At 31.7% G+C, this 15,512-nt stretch overlaps 1 protein-coding gene across 1 annotated transcript in view; it reads left to right on the top strand.

The window, feature by feature from the left end:
* The window catches only part of PIK3C2G (phosphatidylinositol-4-phosphate 3-kinase catalytic subunit type 2 gamma), a 397,969-nt gene that overhangs the window by 42,738 nt on the left and 339,719 nt on the right, over window positions 1–15,512 (top strand). The window contains exon 6 of the mRNA XM_032253772.1: window positions 10,921–11,023. Within this exon, the coding sequence (XP_032109663.1) occupies window positions 10,921–11,023 (103 nt within the window). The remainder of the gene's footprint in view (window positions 1–10,920; window positions 11,024–15,512) is intronic.

Genomic DNA, 15,512 nt, shown 5'->3' on the forward strand with positions numbered 1-15,512 from the left:
TTTCTTTCTTTTCTTTTCCTTTCTTTCTTTCTTTCTTTCTTTCTTTCTTTCTTTCTTTCTTTCTTTCTTTCTTTCTTTTTCTTTCTCTCTCTCTTTCTTTCTTCTTTCTTTCTTTTTTTCTTTCTTTCTCTTTCTTTTTTTTTTTGACAGAGTTTTGCTCTGTCGCCCAGGCTGGAGTTGAGTGGTGTAATCTTGGCTCACTGCAACCTCCGTCTCCTGGGTTCTAAGCTATTATCCTGCCTCAGCCTCCTGAGTAGCTGGGATTACAGGCAAGCGCCACCATGCCCGAGTAATTTTGTATTTTTAGTAGAGATGGGGTTTCACCATGTTGGCCAGGCTGGTCTCGAACTCCTGACTTCAGGTGATCCACTCTTGCCTCGGCCTCCCAAAGTGCTGGGATTACAGACGTGAGCCACTGTGCCCAGCCTAATTTCTTATCTCAAAAATCTTACTGTAAATCTTACTGTCTAATTTAACTTAAAAATAATTCTTATTAGCTTCTGTGTAAAACAACAAAATTTACTGTACTTAAAAGCTTTTGCTGAATAAATAATGATTGCATTGTCAGTAGTAAACCACAAGTGCCCCCTGAGGAAATACTAGACATTCTTTCTTAAAAATTCTACTTGGGCCAATTGCTTGCAGAATGGTCAAATTTTATATATGTGATTTGAACAAAACAATTATTTTATTACTTAATTGACAGTTGTCAAGGAATGTTAGAATTGAGTGCTGAAAATAAATTTTTATAAAGAAAAAAGAAATTCTACAATAATTAAAAATTTTACTTGGAAATTGTTATATATTTTAAAATTAAATTAAGAAGATATTATTTACCTCTTTATTCATCACTGACATTGATTTGAAAGATCTTCCTATCTACTTGGGAGTCTTGTTTTTCTCTCTGGGACTCTCCTAGTAGAGATGATGCATTCCTTTTATTAGAGTACAAAAATCCTTTTACAAAATTAAATCCTTTTAATTAAAATTCTAAAATAATATTTAAAAAAAGTTTTTTAAAAACACTCTAATCTCATGACAATTTATATATATATATATATATTTTTTTTTTTTTTGATGGAGTATTCACTCTGTTGCTCAGGCTAGAGTGCAGTGGCACAATCTTGGCTCACGGCAACCTCCGCCTGCTGGGTTCAAGCAATTCTCCTGCCTCAGCCTCCTGAGTAGCTGGGACTATAGGTGCATGCCACCATGCCTGGCTAATTTTTGTATTTTTAGTGGAGATGAGGTTTGAGCATGTTGGCCAGACTGGTCCCGAATGCCTGACCTCAAGTGATCCACCTGCCTCAGCCTCCCAAAGTGCTGGGATTATAGGCGTGAGCCATGGCGCTTGGTCTGATTTATATTAAATTTGTTCATTAAACAAATGATTATAAATTGGAATCATCTTGTACTCAGGGTAAAAAGAAAACTATTAATTATCAGTGAAGAAAAGACTAAGTCTTAACATATATAATTTTAAGTAACAGATTACACTCATTAGCAGTAAAACTACATTGTATATATTGCTGGGAAAGAAAAGAGTCTTATTTTTCTCAGCGAAATTAAGGATTTCACTTAGCAAACTTGAACGAATTGATTACTTCCAGCAAATTTGTTACAGCCTAGGGCTTCAAATATTAAAATTAATTCCAACTTTTATGACCTACTTTCAGGAAAAAGGTAGATAAAGTGCATTTCTCTTTTACATAACTCTACTCCTCCACTTGTAAAATCACAGAACCATGTGGGTGGATAGAAGGAAACATAACAACTTTGAGCTATCTCACACACAATTAAAAAATGTGTTCTGTTAATAAATCATTCAATCAGAGTTTCTTGGATGACTTTAATTTCTTTCTTAATCTCCTTCATAGTGCTTTACCTAATATTCTGTAATTAACTGTGGTTTACATCTTCAGTAAATAGCTAACGACCAGAAAAATAACATACCATACCAACTTGCATTTGATTTTAATTCAACAACTCTGTACTAGAACAAATGTCCCCATATGTAGATACTCTGTATATACCTTCACTTGAGAGTGAAACATCAGAGAAAGACCTTATGCTAAAGAAAATTTGTTTATTATTATTAAAAGCTATTTGTAAAAATGATAGCATATTTCAGCCCCAAGATTTTTAAAGAGCTGAATTGCACAAGCATCATTAACGAATAAACTTGGCCAAAGGACTCTCAAAGCTGTTGCATGAGTTTTCCAAGAAAACATGGCCAATTATATGCGAAAGTAGGTACATAATTTAATATTATTATTTCTAGATGTAGAATACCTAAATGCAGCTGTCACATTATTTTTGTTACTCAAAAGCCTTGTCTATCTTTAGAAGCTAAGAATTGTTAAATCTTCCCAAGTTTGAATTAATAAAAGTTTAAATAACCCAGTGCTCTGCCTTTCCTAAATAAAGTGATTAGTTTGAGAATTTTTGAATTACATAGTACTTCAAATAAGTAATTACTTCAAATAATTATTAAATAATTAATAATTATTAATCTCCTTAATAAAACAAAATATAACTCCTTTATTGTTTTGTATTTGTAAAGTCTGTAGTAGGGTGTTTCTACTCTGGAGATTTTGTGGGAAAAAAAGTAGAATCCTAGGATAGAATGAATTCAGCATTTTTTAATTCCAGGTCTAATTACCATATTATAAATTTTGCATACTATACGCCCCACCAAAAGGGCTCCTCGGGGCTCAGTATATATCTTTGTTGTGAAGGATACAAAGTTCCAGTATCACCATTGTTGTTGTTGTTGTTGTTGTTCTTGCTTTTTTCACTGCCTTTTTTAGTAATGTCATTTTATATAGTTATGTTACTATTTGTCATTTGTAACTGCATAACTTAGTAGAGACAGCATTGCAGACTTGAGAATTGTTATAAAACTTAATTCCAGATTAAAAAAAAACTTCTTTGCAGAATGTTCAATTTTTTGAAATTTAAGAAAAGCATATGTACTATATGTATGAAGAAAAATAATCATATTCAAGTGAGGAGGCATTAGGGATAGTTGCCATTTTATAGGTTGGAGGGAAGTCTTAAGAAAATCTGTTTGAATAGAAAGTTTCAGATCTCCTTGGTCCAATTCCATCTTGAGTATTAGCTGTTGGTATCCATTTATGTCCCATACAGGATTTTTGCTCAAAAGCTTGACCCTCCTTTGCTAACTACCTCATGCCTAAAAGCCCTAGTTTTAAAATTTAACCATTCTTGTCTCTCCAAGTCATAAAGTTTAACTTTTCCTATTCATAGTTCCCCTGAAGGCAAAATAATAATAAACTTGAGGATCACTGGTTTACTGAAACAACCTATCAATGATCCCATCTGTGCTGAGTCAGCTCCAAATACCACTTTGAGCACAAAATCAGGGTTATTTGATTGGTTGCAAAGACCAGTTTACTCAGATTAAGGATATGGCAAATTTAACACTGTAGAAATTTTCAAGGGGCAAATCAAAATGTGTGTACATGTGTCAAATGTGTGCACAGACACATAACTATCTGGAAAATACTCTGTGCGGTACTATAGTACTATTATTATTTTAATATTTTGTTATATTTGCCTTACATTTCAGACTTAGTTATCCCATGTATTTTAAGTCCTGCTTAGTTACTGAGTTTTCTTAAAGAAATACCTTATGGAGACTGAATTATTAAAAAAAAAAAAGAAAAGAAAAGAAAAGAAAAGAAAGAAAAGAAATAACTTCAGAAGCTGTCAGCAATCCCGGCTTTCAATATTTACAAAATCAAAGTAAAATAGTTTATTTTCTGTACACAAGCTTAATATTACACAATACACCTCTGTGACTACTTCTTATATGTAGAATAAATAACATTTTAACTTAATTCAAATCATATAAAACAAGAGTATGTATTTATTCCAACGAAAGAGCACTGCTCTTAAATGTGAGTTTACAAGGAGCAGCCAGGGCAATGAGAATCAATATTCATAGTTTGAATGTTATTTAGGATGCTTTCTTGCTCATAAGACAAATTTGAGTATCTATCATTTTTTTTGGTGTTAAGGTTATTAGGAATAGGAAATAGGGGTAATTGTGTGCAAGAATTTAATCTCTTAGTGTTCATTTTAAACGACAAGTATACACATAATAGTTCCTAAGATAGTAACTAGCAGATAGATTGGATCAAGTATAGAGATAATAAATAAATAAACATGCAGAATAAATAAATAAATGTGCAGAAAGTTTTATTTTTTTGTATATGAGAAGAAAAACCTAAACTTTCTATTATATTATAGGCATTCAGTTCATTTAACAGCTGAAGTTTTATAGATGATTAGTAAATAAAGCATATATAGTGCTCATATTTGGAATGTTACCAAACTGAGAAAAACACCTGGTGTGTACAATCTTAAATGGATATTTCCTGTGCTCATGTTATAAGCACAGTAATTCCCAATGTGGCCTGTTCTTAGAGCCCAACCCTTCTCTCCACACTACCCATCTTACCACACATTTCATTTCTCTTTCTCTTGGTATGGTAACCTTTTTTTCTTATCCTTTCTCATATATAGGATCCTCAAAATTTATTTTTTATTGCACTTACCTATTAAATTTTCACTCTTCGTTCTATTATTTAATGCTTTTTCTCTCTTTTTCATTTTCTCTAGATAGCACTGTTCAACAAAATTATCATGTAGGCCACGTAAGAGTTTTAAATTTTCTACTAACCACAATAAAAAAATATAGAAAGAAACAGGTGGAAATAAATTTTAATACTACAATTTCTTTAACTCAATATACCTCAAATATTTCCATTTTAACATGTAATGAAAACAAAGAAAATCACTGAGATGTTTCACATTATTTAACATGACAAGTTTTGAAAATCTAGTGGGTATGTTATACTTATAGCATATCTTAATTAAAAGTAGCCTCATTACAATTGATTAGTAGCTGCTTGTATTCACTAACCACTATACTAGACAGCATAGCTTTAGATCATTAAAGATAAACTATTCAAAATTGCGGTCTTGCCACATATAGTAATAAAAGGAGTAGTTCACAGTTCTTAGAAAGTGTGATGGTTATTGGAAGCTCTATTGTTCTTTAAACAACAGTAGAGATTTAATCTTAACTGATAAATCTAGTACCATATTATTTTATGAAAATAATTTGACCTAGAATTGTAGAACTAACAATAAGCCAGAAATCAAGGACAATGTAAAAATAAAGACATTTTCAGAAATAGAAACATTTTATGTCCATAAATTATCTCTAAAAAAAATTTAAAGATGTACTTCAACAAAATAAACAAGCCCTATAGAATACAGATCAATGGTTAACATAACATAAAAAGTTCTAAAATATAGTAAACAAAAAAGAAAAGAAAAGAAACTAGTAGAGGCTCCTTTATCTATCTCTGCTTGCTTGACTTGCTGTATTAACACTCTTCATTTCCTTTTCAAAACAGAATGATTAAGGCCCATAATTTATTGTATGTTCTAGAAGAGCACTTAAACATTTTGGTCTCAGACCCCTTTAAACTCATAAATTGTTGAGTACTCAAAAAATAATTTTTGTGGACTTTGTCTATGAATATTTACCATGTTGGAAGGTATAATTGAGAAAATTTTAAAGTATGCATTTATTATTTGAATTAAAAATACTGATAAACTTGTACATAAATTCAAATCAAATATTTTATTTAAAATAGCCACATATTACAAAACAAAAATAATATGCAAGAAACATAGCATTGTTATGTATTTAGAAATCTTTTAAATGTTTGGTTTAATTAAGACCATTGACAATCACTCTGCTTTTCCCTTCAGTCTGTTGCACTATGTTGATTTAGCGGAAGTATATAAAGAAAATTTAGTCTCACACAAATATTGATTTGCATAGTAGTCTTTTCAAATAATTGTGAACATCTTTCTTTGATACTACACCAAAATCAACAAGTATTAGTCTTTTACAATTTAGTTACAATGTGTAATATAAAAACACATCAACAATTTTCATACTAGGTTACTTAGAGTCCATTGATCTGTCTTGCCCTATTGATAAACTTTTATCCGTGCAAGATTTAAAACATCATGGATTGTCATTTAGACAAATATGTTCACTGGAATCTGCAGATCTTCCAAATGTTACCATATTTTATTATAAAATATCAAAAAATACATTCTTTAATATTAGCATTTATCTCACCAGAAAAGTCTTTATGTATTGGTAAGCTGGCAAGCTCATAGTGGAAAATGCAAATTTTACAAAATTATTATTTCTGAAATTGTTTTCCTTAAAGTGACTAGCTTAGCTTTTTCATTTTTGACTGCCAAACACCTGTCTGAATAACCACAGTTTGTCTGTAATTCTCTTATGTAATAAAGTCATTTTATGGAAAACGTTACTTCTTTTTCTTGCCACTCAAGCAATTACAAGAGGGATTTTCCTAAAGATAACTTATATATTGCAGTATGCATAAGTGCTTTAACTGTTTTTCCTATATGTTCATATAGAAAATTAAAGACATTGTATTTAACGATTGAGATTTAACAAAATTAATAATTTTTACCATTGCATCCAGGATTTTTTAAGTGATACTGATATTTTTTTCCTACAAGTACATGCATACCCAGGAAGTGTCTCTTGTAGCTCCAGGGTTTTGTAGAACACATTTTGAGAACTCAAAAATTGTTGAGTTCTGCTCTAGAAAAATAGTTTACTATAAAGTAAATTATGCTCATGCACTTTTGCTTCTGTAAATTGAGTTGTAAATGTACCTAGAGTCAATGGTGTTGATTACTGAATCTTTTTATGGCAGTTCTATTGTTATTTTATTTGGGTAAGTTAATGAAGTATTCACAGAGTGATGAAATATGAGTGAACAAAGAAAGTCAGTGTTTCTATGAAAATTAAGTTAAATTTGTAAAAGAGAATTAATAAAGGAGAACCATTAAAATCTATGATTGCTGAATTCTATGCAGAGGAAACAACTTCGACCAGAAAAATAATTATAAAAATCCAAAATAATTTTTCTATTGAAGTTGTTCTTTGACTCTAAGTAATTGCTCCACATTTAAGAAAGTAGAATAGGAAATTAAAGATAATTACCTATACATTTATTTTATACCAGAAAGATGGCACAAAATTGTTATCAACTGACCCTTCATCCAATAGCAAAGCCTTTATTCTAATATCAAAACTTTGGCTACTGAGAGGCTATTTAGTTATGTTTAGTTTAAAAATAAATGATTTTTAAGATATCTGTCTTATTTGTAACTCCCAAATCTAACATTTTTAATCAACAAAGCTATCACCTCTTATATTTTATCAAGTAAGCGATAAAAGAATCTGGAACTAATATTTGAAAAGGTCTCTACTTGAGCAGTTGTAAGGTGCTAAGAGAAAACTGAATTGAAGCCATATTAAGCTCTAAATTTTATTTCAGAATGCCTGTCATATAGTAATTAAATTGAGATTGCAGTGGAAAAGCTTTAGGATATGTTTCATTTTCGTTAAAAAAGAAAACCACCACAAAATAAAAATATGTTTATGAATCTCAAGCCTCTAAAGATAAAGAGAGAAAAAAGAGACTCAAAAATGGCTCAAATACTTCCAACAAATGAAGGGAAAGAATTCTAAAAGAAAAAGATATAGTTAATATAAACCTAAAATAACATAGAAGAAGGCATTACTATCACTCGGATAGTTCAAATTTTTCTGATTAAAAGGCAAAGTCTCAAAAATGAATTAAAATAAATTTATAAGCTAGAGACATGACTAAAATAAAATTACCTCATTTATAACAGAAATATGTGTGTTATCTATTTCAGCCCACAGAAAAAGTATAATAAGCTCCTGGTAATTTTTTTTCCAGAACAAGGGAAAGGGAAAAATTTTTCTTTTCTCTTTTATTTTTTAGAGTTTCATACAATTTGGATACATCCCATGAGAATATATTCCTACAATGTAATTTGAAAAAAATATATATGGGAAAATGACTCTTTCAACATCTGTTATTACCCCAAATCTGATAATTATGGTGCCAGACTCCACTATACACACACACACACACACACACACACACAAACACACACACACAAGACCATACACAATGATGCAAAGGTAAGGAAAGCTAAGAACTAGTTTTTGAAAGCAGTAAAATTTTAAAAGATGTAGCAAATAAAAATATGGGATATCCAGTTGTATTTCAAAATCATAAATATTTTCAGTATATGCTTTATGTGGTACTTTATACATGGTTATATTAAATTGTGTGTGTATGTATACATATATATATATATACATGAAAAGCATATATATATAAGGTATATATATACATGAAATACCTTAATACTGTTTAGGGGGTGTGTGTATGTGTGTGTGTGTGTGTGTGTATATATATATATATATTTATAAATAGTATTAAGGTATTTCATGTATATATATATATATAGACCTTACATAGATATGTGGATATATAGAGAGAGACATATATACATCTATATGGTATAAAGGTGTGTGTATGTGTACAAAAATATACAAAGAAACAGGTGGAAATAAATTTTAATACTACTGTATATGTGTACATACATGTATACACACATCTTTAGTATAAATATGTATAATAAATAATGAAATATATACTAAAACATTCATTGTTTCTCTGTAATTTATATATATACTAGATGTATTAGGGTTCTCTAGAGGGACAGAACTAATAGGATATATGTATATATAAAGGGGAGTTTATTAAGGAGTACTGACTCACACAATCACAAGGTGAGATCTCACAATAGGTCATCTACAAGCTAAGGAGCAAGAAAGCCAGTGTGAGTGTCAAAACCTCAAAAGTAGAGAAGCTGACAATGCAGCCTTCAGTCTGTGGATGAAAGTTCAAGAGTCCCGAAGCTGAAATACTTGGAATCCGACATTTGAGAGCAGGAAGCATCCAACATAAGAGAGAAATGTGGCTGGAAGACTAAGGCAGTCTAGTCCTTCCATGGTTCTCTGCCTGCTTTTATCCCAGCCACTGGCAGCTGTTTAGATGGTGCCCATCCAGACTGAGGATGAGTCTGCCTTTCCCTGTCCAATGATTCAAACGTTAATCTCCTTTGGCAACACCCTGACAAACACACCCAGGAAGAATGCTTTGCATCCTTCAATCCAATCAAGTTGACACTCAATATTAATCATCACACTAGACATCCAGTATATTATCTGGCAATTCTAGGAGGGAATATGCGCATAGGTGGATGAAATAAAGTCAGTTCAAGTAAGCAGGCATTAGCCATACATGAGATGAGGTCATTGCACTGGTGTCCGGAGTCCAGTATCAAGACTTCAACATACAGAGAAAAGGAACCTTTGAAAGCAAGATGGGTCACTATTCTTAAATCCCTTCCCATAGCAGGAACAGGAAAACAAAGCTCTTAGCATGGAAAAAAGAGTTTAGTAGAAGGAGATGAAAGGACGGGAACTTGAGTGGATATGATACATTGTGAGGATGGCCCTTGAAGCAGATCTTTGGAAAGGAGGAAGGAGAAATCAGCAGTTTCAAGAACAAGTGAAGAAAAGCAATGGCCATGTCTTTTGTCTAGATTGACCGTGAAAACAACTCAGGGAACAGTATAAGGGCCCTGTAGGTGTCTCTGGGACAAGAATCTAGGTTAGACTAATGGTTGGGATAGGAATAGGCATTGAACACATGTCATGAACACTAACATTCACCATTTTGGCTAGCAGATAGGTATTGGGGTTTTTTAAGTATTAAAAACAACATGTTAAAATAGAAACACAAAGAATTTACTATATAGTACAGTAAATTCTATATAATTATTCTACATAATTCTATATATTTTTAAAATTCATTTTACAGATTAGCGGTCTTTTTGTCTGGCATTGTTGAAAACAAGTAATCCCAAATATTTACTAAATTTTCCATATAAGTAAAATTACCATCTTAAGGACTACAAGTATCTAATTTACTTTGTTTTCTTCTGAAATACCTAGTATGTTTAAGGTCCTTTAAACAATGTGCATTAACATAATTCATCCTTTTCTCAATGACCAAAAGTCACCAAAGATAACAAAATTTAAAGCTGTAAAGGAATTTATGTAGTAGAAGCCCTTCATTTTACAGAAGAATCAGATTGTATTTAGAAGAAATATGTTGCCAAATAGTAATTCATTGTGCTCTTCAGTTAATTTGTGTTTGGTAGATCTTTATAGGAAAAAAAAAGAGAGAAAGAGAAAGAGAAAAAAAGAAAGAGAAAGAAATATAATTCCAGTGGAAGTTTCTGAAATAGGTATAATTTTTTTGTTTATACTGCTTGTCAGCTCTTTGATATAGACACTAATATTCCAACTCTGAAAGAGAAAACACTGGGTTTCAGATCATTTTAGTTTAATTGGTCTTCCTAAGGTTATCGAGCTAGTAAGTCTCTCTAAAGCGCGTGACATTTTCACCACATCCCAATGCTTTCTTGATACAGGGTCCCCCACACAGACATAATGGTGTCAGTTAGACCACCCAGGAAAGCATGCTGTCATCAGCTTTGCACTCTGAGATGGCTGGGTAAAACTAACTTTGAAAATGCAAAGTATTATTTCTTAAAATTTATTATGATAATTCTAAAGGTGTCTAATCATTTAATCTTTTTCTAACATATTAATGCACTTAAAAATAACTTCACTATTTGTCATCTATATCTATATATCTGTATTTCCTCTCATATTATACATTTATACACACAAATATATGACACATATATATTTACACACACACACACACACACACTCTCTCTCTCTCTCTCTCTCTCTCAGCTTACTTTTACTAAACTAAGTTCCAAAAATAAAAGAAAATGAAGTCAGGGAGGAAAACACATACTTTGGGGTATTATGGGAGGATATGATTGTGTTCATTTTTTCTCCTTCAGTGATCACTGTTTGGGGAGCCACAAAATGTTTCAAAAAGACATATCTGTTATTCAACTCCATCTCCAGAAAAGTAGGGAAGCTCCTGGAAAGTTATCTCGAAAGGTAAGACTTCTTTAACATTGTTTTCAGTTACCAAACTGAGAGTTTTAAGGATAGTATTGCTAATTTTTGAATTATTGAATTATTGCCAACTTGGAATTATACAGCTTAATTCATGTTTATTGAAATATATTTATTGAAACATAATGAAATATCTTATCTAAATGCCTGATAATAATTTGGACTGACGCAATAACACGAATGCATTACTGCAACGTTAGTGTTATGGACTGAATGTTTGTGTCCCCTTAAAATTCATAAGTTGAGGTCCCAGGTGATAGTATTAGGAAGTGGGGTCTTTGGGGTATATATAGGTTTAGATGAAGTCATGAAAGCAAAGTCCTTATGATGAGGTGGTAAGTGCCCTTGTAAGAAGAGTTTAGAACACCGCGCTCTGTCTTTGTCTTTCTCCCTCCCTCTCCCTCTCTTTTTCCAACTCTCTCTTTCTTCCCACCATGTTAGGATACAGCAAGAAGGAAGCTGTCTGCACACAGGAAAAGGGCTCACTCTGACTCTGATTATAAACTTCGCAGCCTATAGAACTAAGAGAAATAAATGTATGTTGGTTAAGTCACCCAGTCTCTAGAATTTTGTTATAGCAGCCCAGGCTGACTAATACATTGAGTATAATAACAAATCAGTTGGTTTCTTTCAAAATCATTTGTAAGAAACTTATTATCATATGTATACCTTTCACATATTTTCTTAGAAGTAAATATAGAAAATGTAAAGGGGAATCATTGAAAGCAGAAAAAATAACTTGTTTTATCTGAAGACTGTTTATGCAAACATAGCTTAAATTAGGACAGATAAACTTTCATAGTATATGTAATAAAGCCTCATAGAAAAGGATGACTGTGCTTTAATGATACAGTTTCATGCTGTTAGATGTGAATTTTATTCCCTGTGTGATGTTGTGAGTTACTTCCAATTCAAACTGCACAGTATGCAGTGAACTTTGATATTTTGGCAGTTTTTATCTGTAGAATCTTCAAATTACTTGCTTTAAGCAAAAATTCTCTTGCCCTGTCATTTATATTAGGTAACAGATTTCCAGTGAATGGTTTCTTTTTTATTTCTAGTACGAAGTGTTTCATCATAAGAAAATTTCAGGTGGTACATTAGGTTGCAATATATCAATGTGGAACATAACATAATGAGGCCAGAAGAGAGTTGTTTAGAAAAACCTTTTGGATCTTGTGTCCAACTTAGCTGCTATTGACAGCTCCAAGGCTATACATCTGAAATGTCCAAGAAAAAAAAGTTATAAAAGGTAACTGACCCCATGAATATTAAACTTAAGATTCTTCAAATTGCCCTCAATGTTGAGGAAAAAATGCTGAAATCATCATATTCCTTTGGAGCATGGGGGAAGAAGATAAAATATATGATTCTAATTTGGATGCTGCTAAAATAATAACTTATTGGTAGTAATGAACAAATCAAGGCACTAATATTTCAGACTCATGTAAATTAAGGTCTTTTGAAAAATCCATGTAACTATTATTCTGATATAGGTGTTGGGCATCCATTTAGTGTCTGAGACTTTAACATTTCTATCACATTTAATCTTTTCAATCATTCTATGAGGTAAACACTATTAAAAATAAAGAAACTGAATCAAAGGGAGATCAAGACTTTCCCAAGATTAAAATCATGAAACTGAGGAGCCGAGAAGTGTAGATTTCAGCACAGTCAGTGACTCTTCAGAGCTCATGCATTGCTACCAACTTACATGGGAAATATGCTCAGAATTTGCAGGGTATTCTCAAAGATTTTGGATGTGTGTTTCAGGGTAATAGGTCAAAATTCTAGTTTTATGCACACACATGCGTGTGTGTGATTTATTTTGTTTTTCACAGCTAATATACACGTAGCTCAAAGTCTGGGGCATGATAGATGATTAATAACTAACCATATTATGTATATATTAGGTACCAAGTGATGTTCTTCATGCTTTAAATGAATTTGACAGTAACCCAAGGGCAAAGTAATAAATGCAACCATTTTTCTATCTTATGTAAATAAAAGTATTGAAAAGTTAAAAGATTATTTAAATCGTTCAAAGTTGCACAGCTAGTAAATAAGGGTGACGAAATCAGACAGAGCAAAACTAATCTGGCTACAGTTCACAGTATATGATAATGTCAGCCAGTGCAGTTATAAAGTGCAGCTGACCCTGTCAATATTAAACTTAAGATTCTTCAAATTGCCTTCCATGTTGAGAAAAAAAGCTGAAATCATCATATTGCTGTCATCACTGTTATCATGTCTAGGGACAAGTATATTGTTATCTCTGGGTGTATAATATGTAGTTCTCATCAGAAATGCCTGTTTTTCAATATGCCATTTGGATCACAGTGGGAATTAAGTTATGTGGTTCTTTTTGATGCTTCCTGGTTCAACTTACAAACTTGTACATCCTACAATAAATATCACCAATTCTCAGTTAATTCAACAACTCACAGGAAGAGTATAAATACCTTTTCTCATCTGCAACTTTTGCTAATATTTACGCTATTGTTTAAAAATGGATAATACACTTGATGGCAAAGATATTTGTATATCCCCCATTCATACCTAAGTATTTGCTATGTAACCGCTGTGTATTAGGCCCTATACTAATATGTAGTTGGAGTAGTGAACAATATCAATAAGATCTCAGCCCTCAGGGGTTCAGGGAATGCAACTGGCACCGATTTCCAATTAAAATCCAATGGTAACTTCCATGCAGAATATGAAAAAGACATTCTGTATCTCCATCTCTCCAACTCTCGATTCTTTTAGTATTTTGCTTTTTACATTACATTTCAAAGGGGAAGATATTACATTTTATGAAAACTTTAAGAATTTACTTCCAGGAACTGGGATAAGTGCTTTATACAGTAAATACAATCTAATAACAATTGATTAATTTAGCAAATAAAACTGGTTACATGCCATTTATGGTACTTGCCTTTTCTAGAATGTACAGTTCACATTCTAGTTGAGAGACAGACAATAAACAAATGTATGAACAAATTTCTTCATCTAAAATGCGAATAATAATAGTTCTTACTTAATGTGGTTATTATGAAAACTCAGTTAAGAAATGTAAATGAAGATCTTAAGTCAGTGCCTGCATCTAATATAACTACCTACATATTAGCTATTGACGTCACAAAATTGGATGTTACACTGTGTGCAATTTTGGTCCTTTACAAATAAAAATTTAAAACATTATTAACATTAATTTCCTTTTAGAGATTTACTCATGATGTTGGATATATAGAGAGGGATGGACATTTGTGTGTTATATCAAAATAGTATACACACAGTGTCATGACTTTTGTTGATATCCCAACAATTTTAATATATCACAAATTTTCTTGTAAGCTTCCAATATCTATAGAGCAGGATAAACTTTAGTCTCAATGGAAAATTCTATATGCAACAACAGAATAAAAATAAACTGATAATTGCTTTGGTTTTGAAGTTTTAAAAAATTTTCTTTCTAAGATATATATGATTTATTAAGTTAATATAACTCTAACAGTTTATCAACTTGTGTCTCATTTTCATAGTCTGAATTGCCATATTTAAGATAAGTAACCCTTAATTTGTGTTTTTAATTTTATAGATACATCATAAGGAGATAGCAAATGTTCTCTCAGTTTTATTTTTTATAGTGGTTTCAAAATTCTCTGTGATTTTCAGGATTTCAGCTATAAATAAAACATTTATGAACAATTATAATCTTTCTAATAAAACTGTAAAATTGTCTTGATAATATTCTTTTTCACATTAATATGACTATCATCATTATATTAAATTTATTGATACCATTGCCTTTCAGTAGATACTTTGGAGTTTTCTAATTGTGCAAAGCATTGCAAAGCTCAATTCATCTTAGATAATATTTTATTTTTATATTTGATAATATTATATTGAAATGGTATAATTTAATCCTCATTTCAAGAGAATAAGAAAGTTGTTCTAAGAAAAAAAAAAAGCAGGCCAGGAGCAGTTAGTCAGGCCACTAATCCAATCACTTTGGGAGGCCAAGGCAGGCAGATCACCTGAGGTCAGGAGTTGGAGACCAGCCTGGCCAACATAGTGAAACCCCCATCTCTACAAAAGCTACAAAAAGCAGACTGGCATGGTGGCATGCACCTGTTATCCCAGCTACTTGGGAGGCTGAAGCACGAGAATCACTTGAACCCAGGAGGCAGTGGCTACAGCCTGGGCCACAGAGCAAGTCTCTGTTTCAATCAATCAATCAATAAAGCAGGTTGATGATCTTCGGAAATCATCCAAGGTTTCAAAATTTAAAACTCCTACCTTGATTAGCTATGAATAATTTAATATTTTAAAATTTGTTTCTTTTTTTAACCTATCTAAAATTTGATCAAAAGTATTGCTAACGTTGTAGGTATTAATCATAAAATCAAGATTTTCTTATAACTCAGAGGAAGATACACAGAACATTACAGCAATAGATTTTTGTATGAGA

This window comes from Sapajus apella, unplaced genomic scaffold, assembly GCF_009761245.1.
Source record: "Sapajus apella isolate SASKATOON/1434 unplaced genomic scaffold, GSC_monkey_1.0 scaffold84, whole genome shotgun sequence".
Classification (NCBI taxonomy): domain Eukaryota; kingdom Metazoa; phylum Chordata; class Mammalia; order Primates; family Cebidae; genus Sapajus; species Sapajus apella.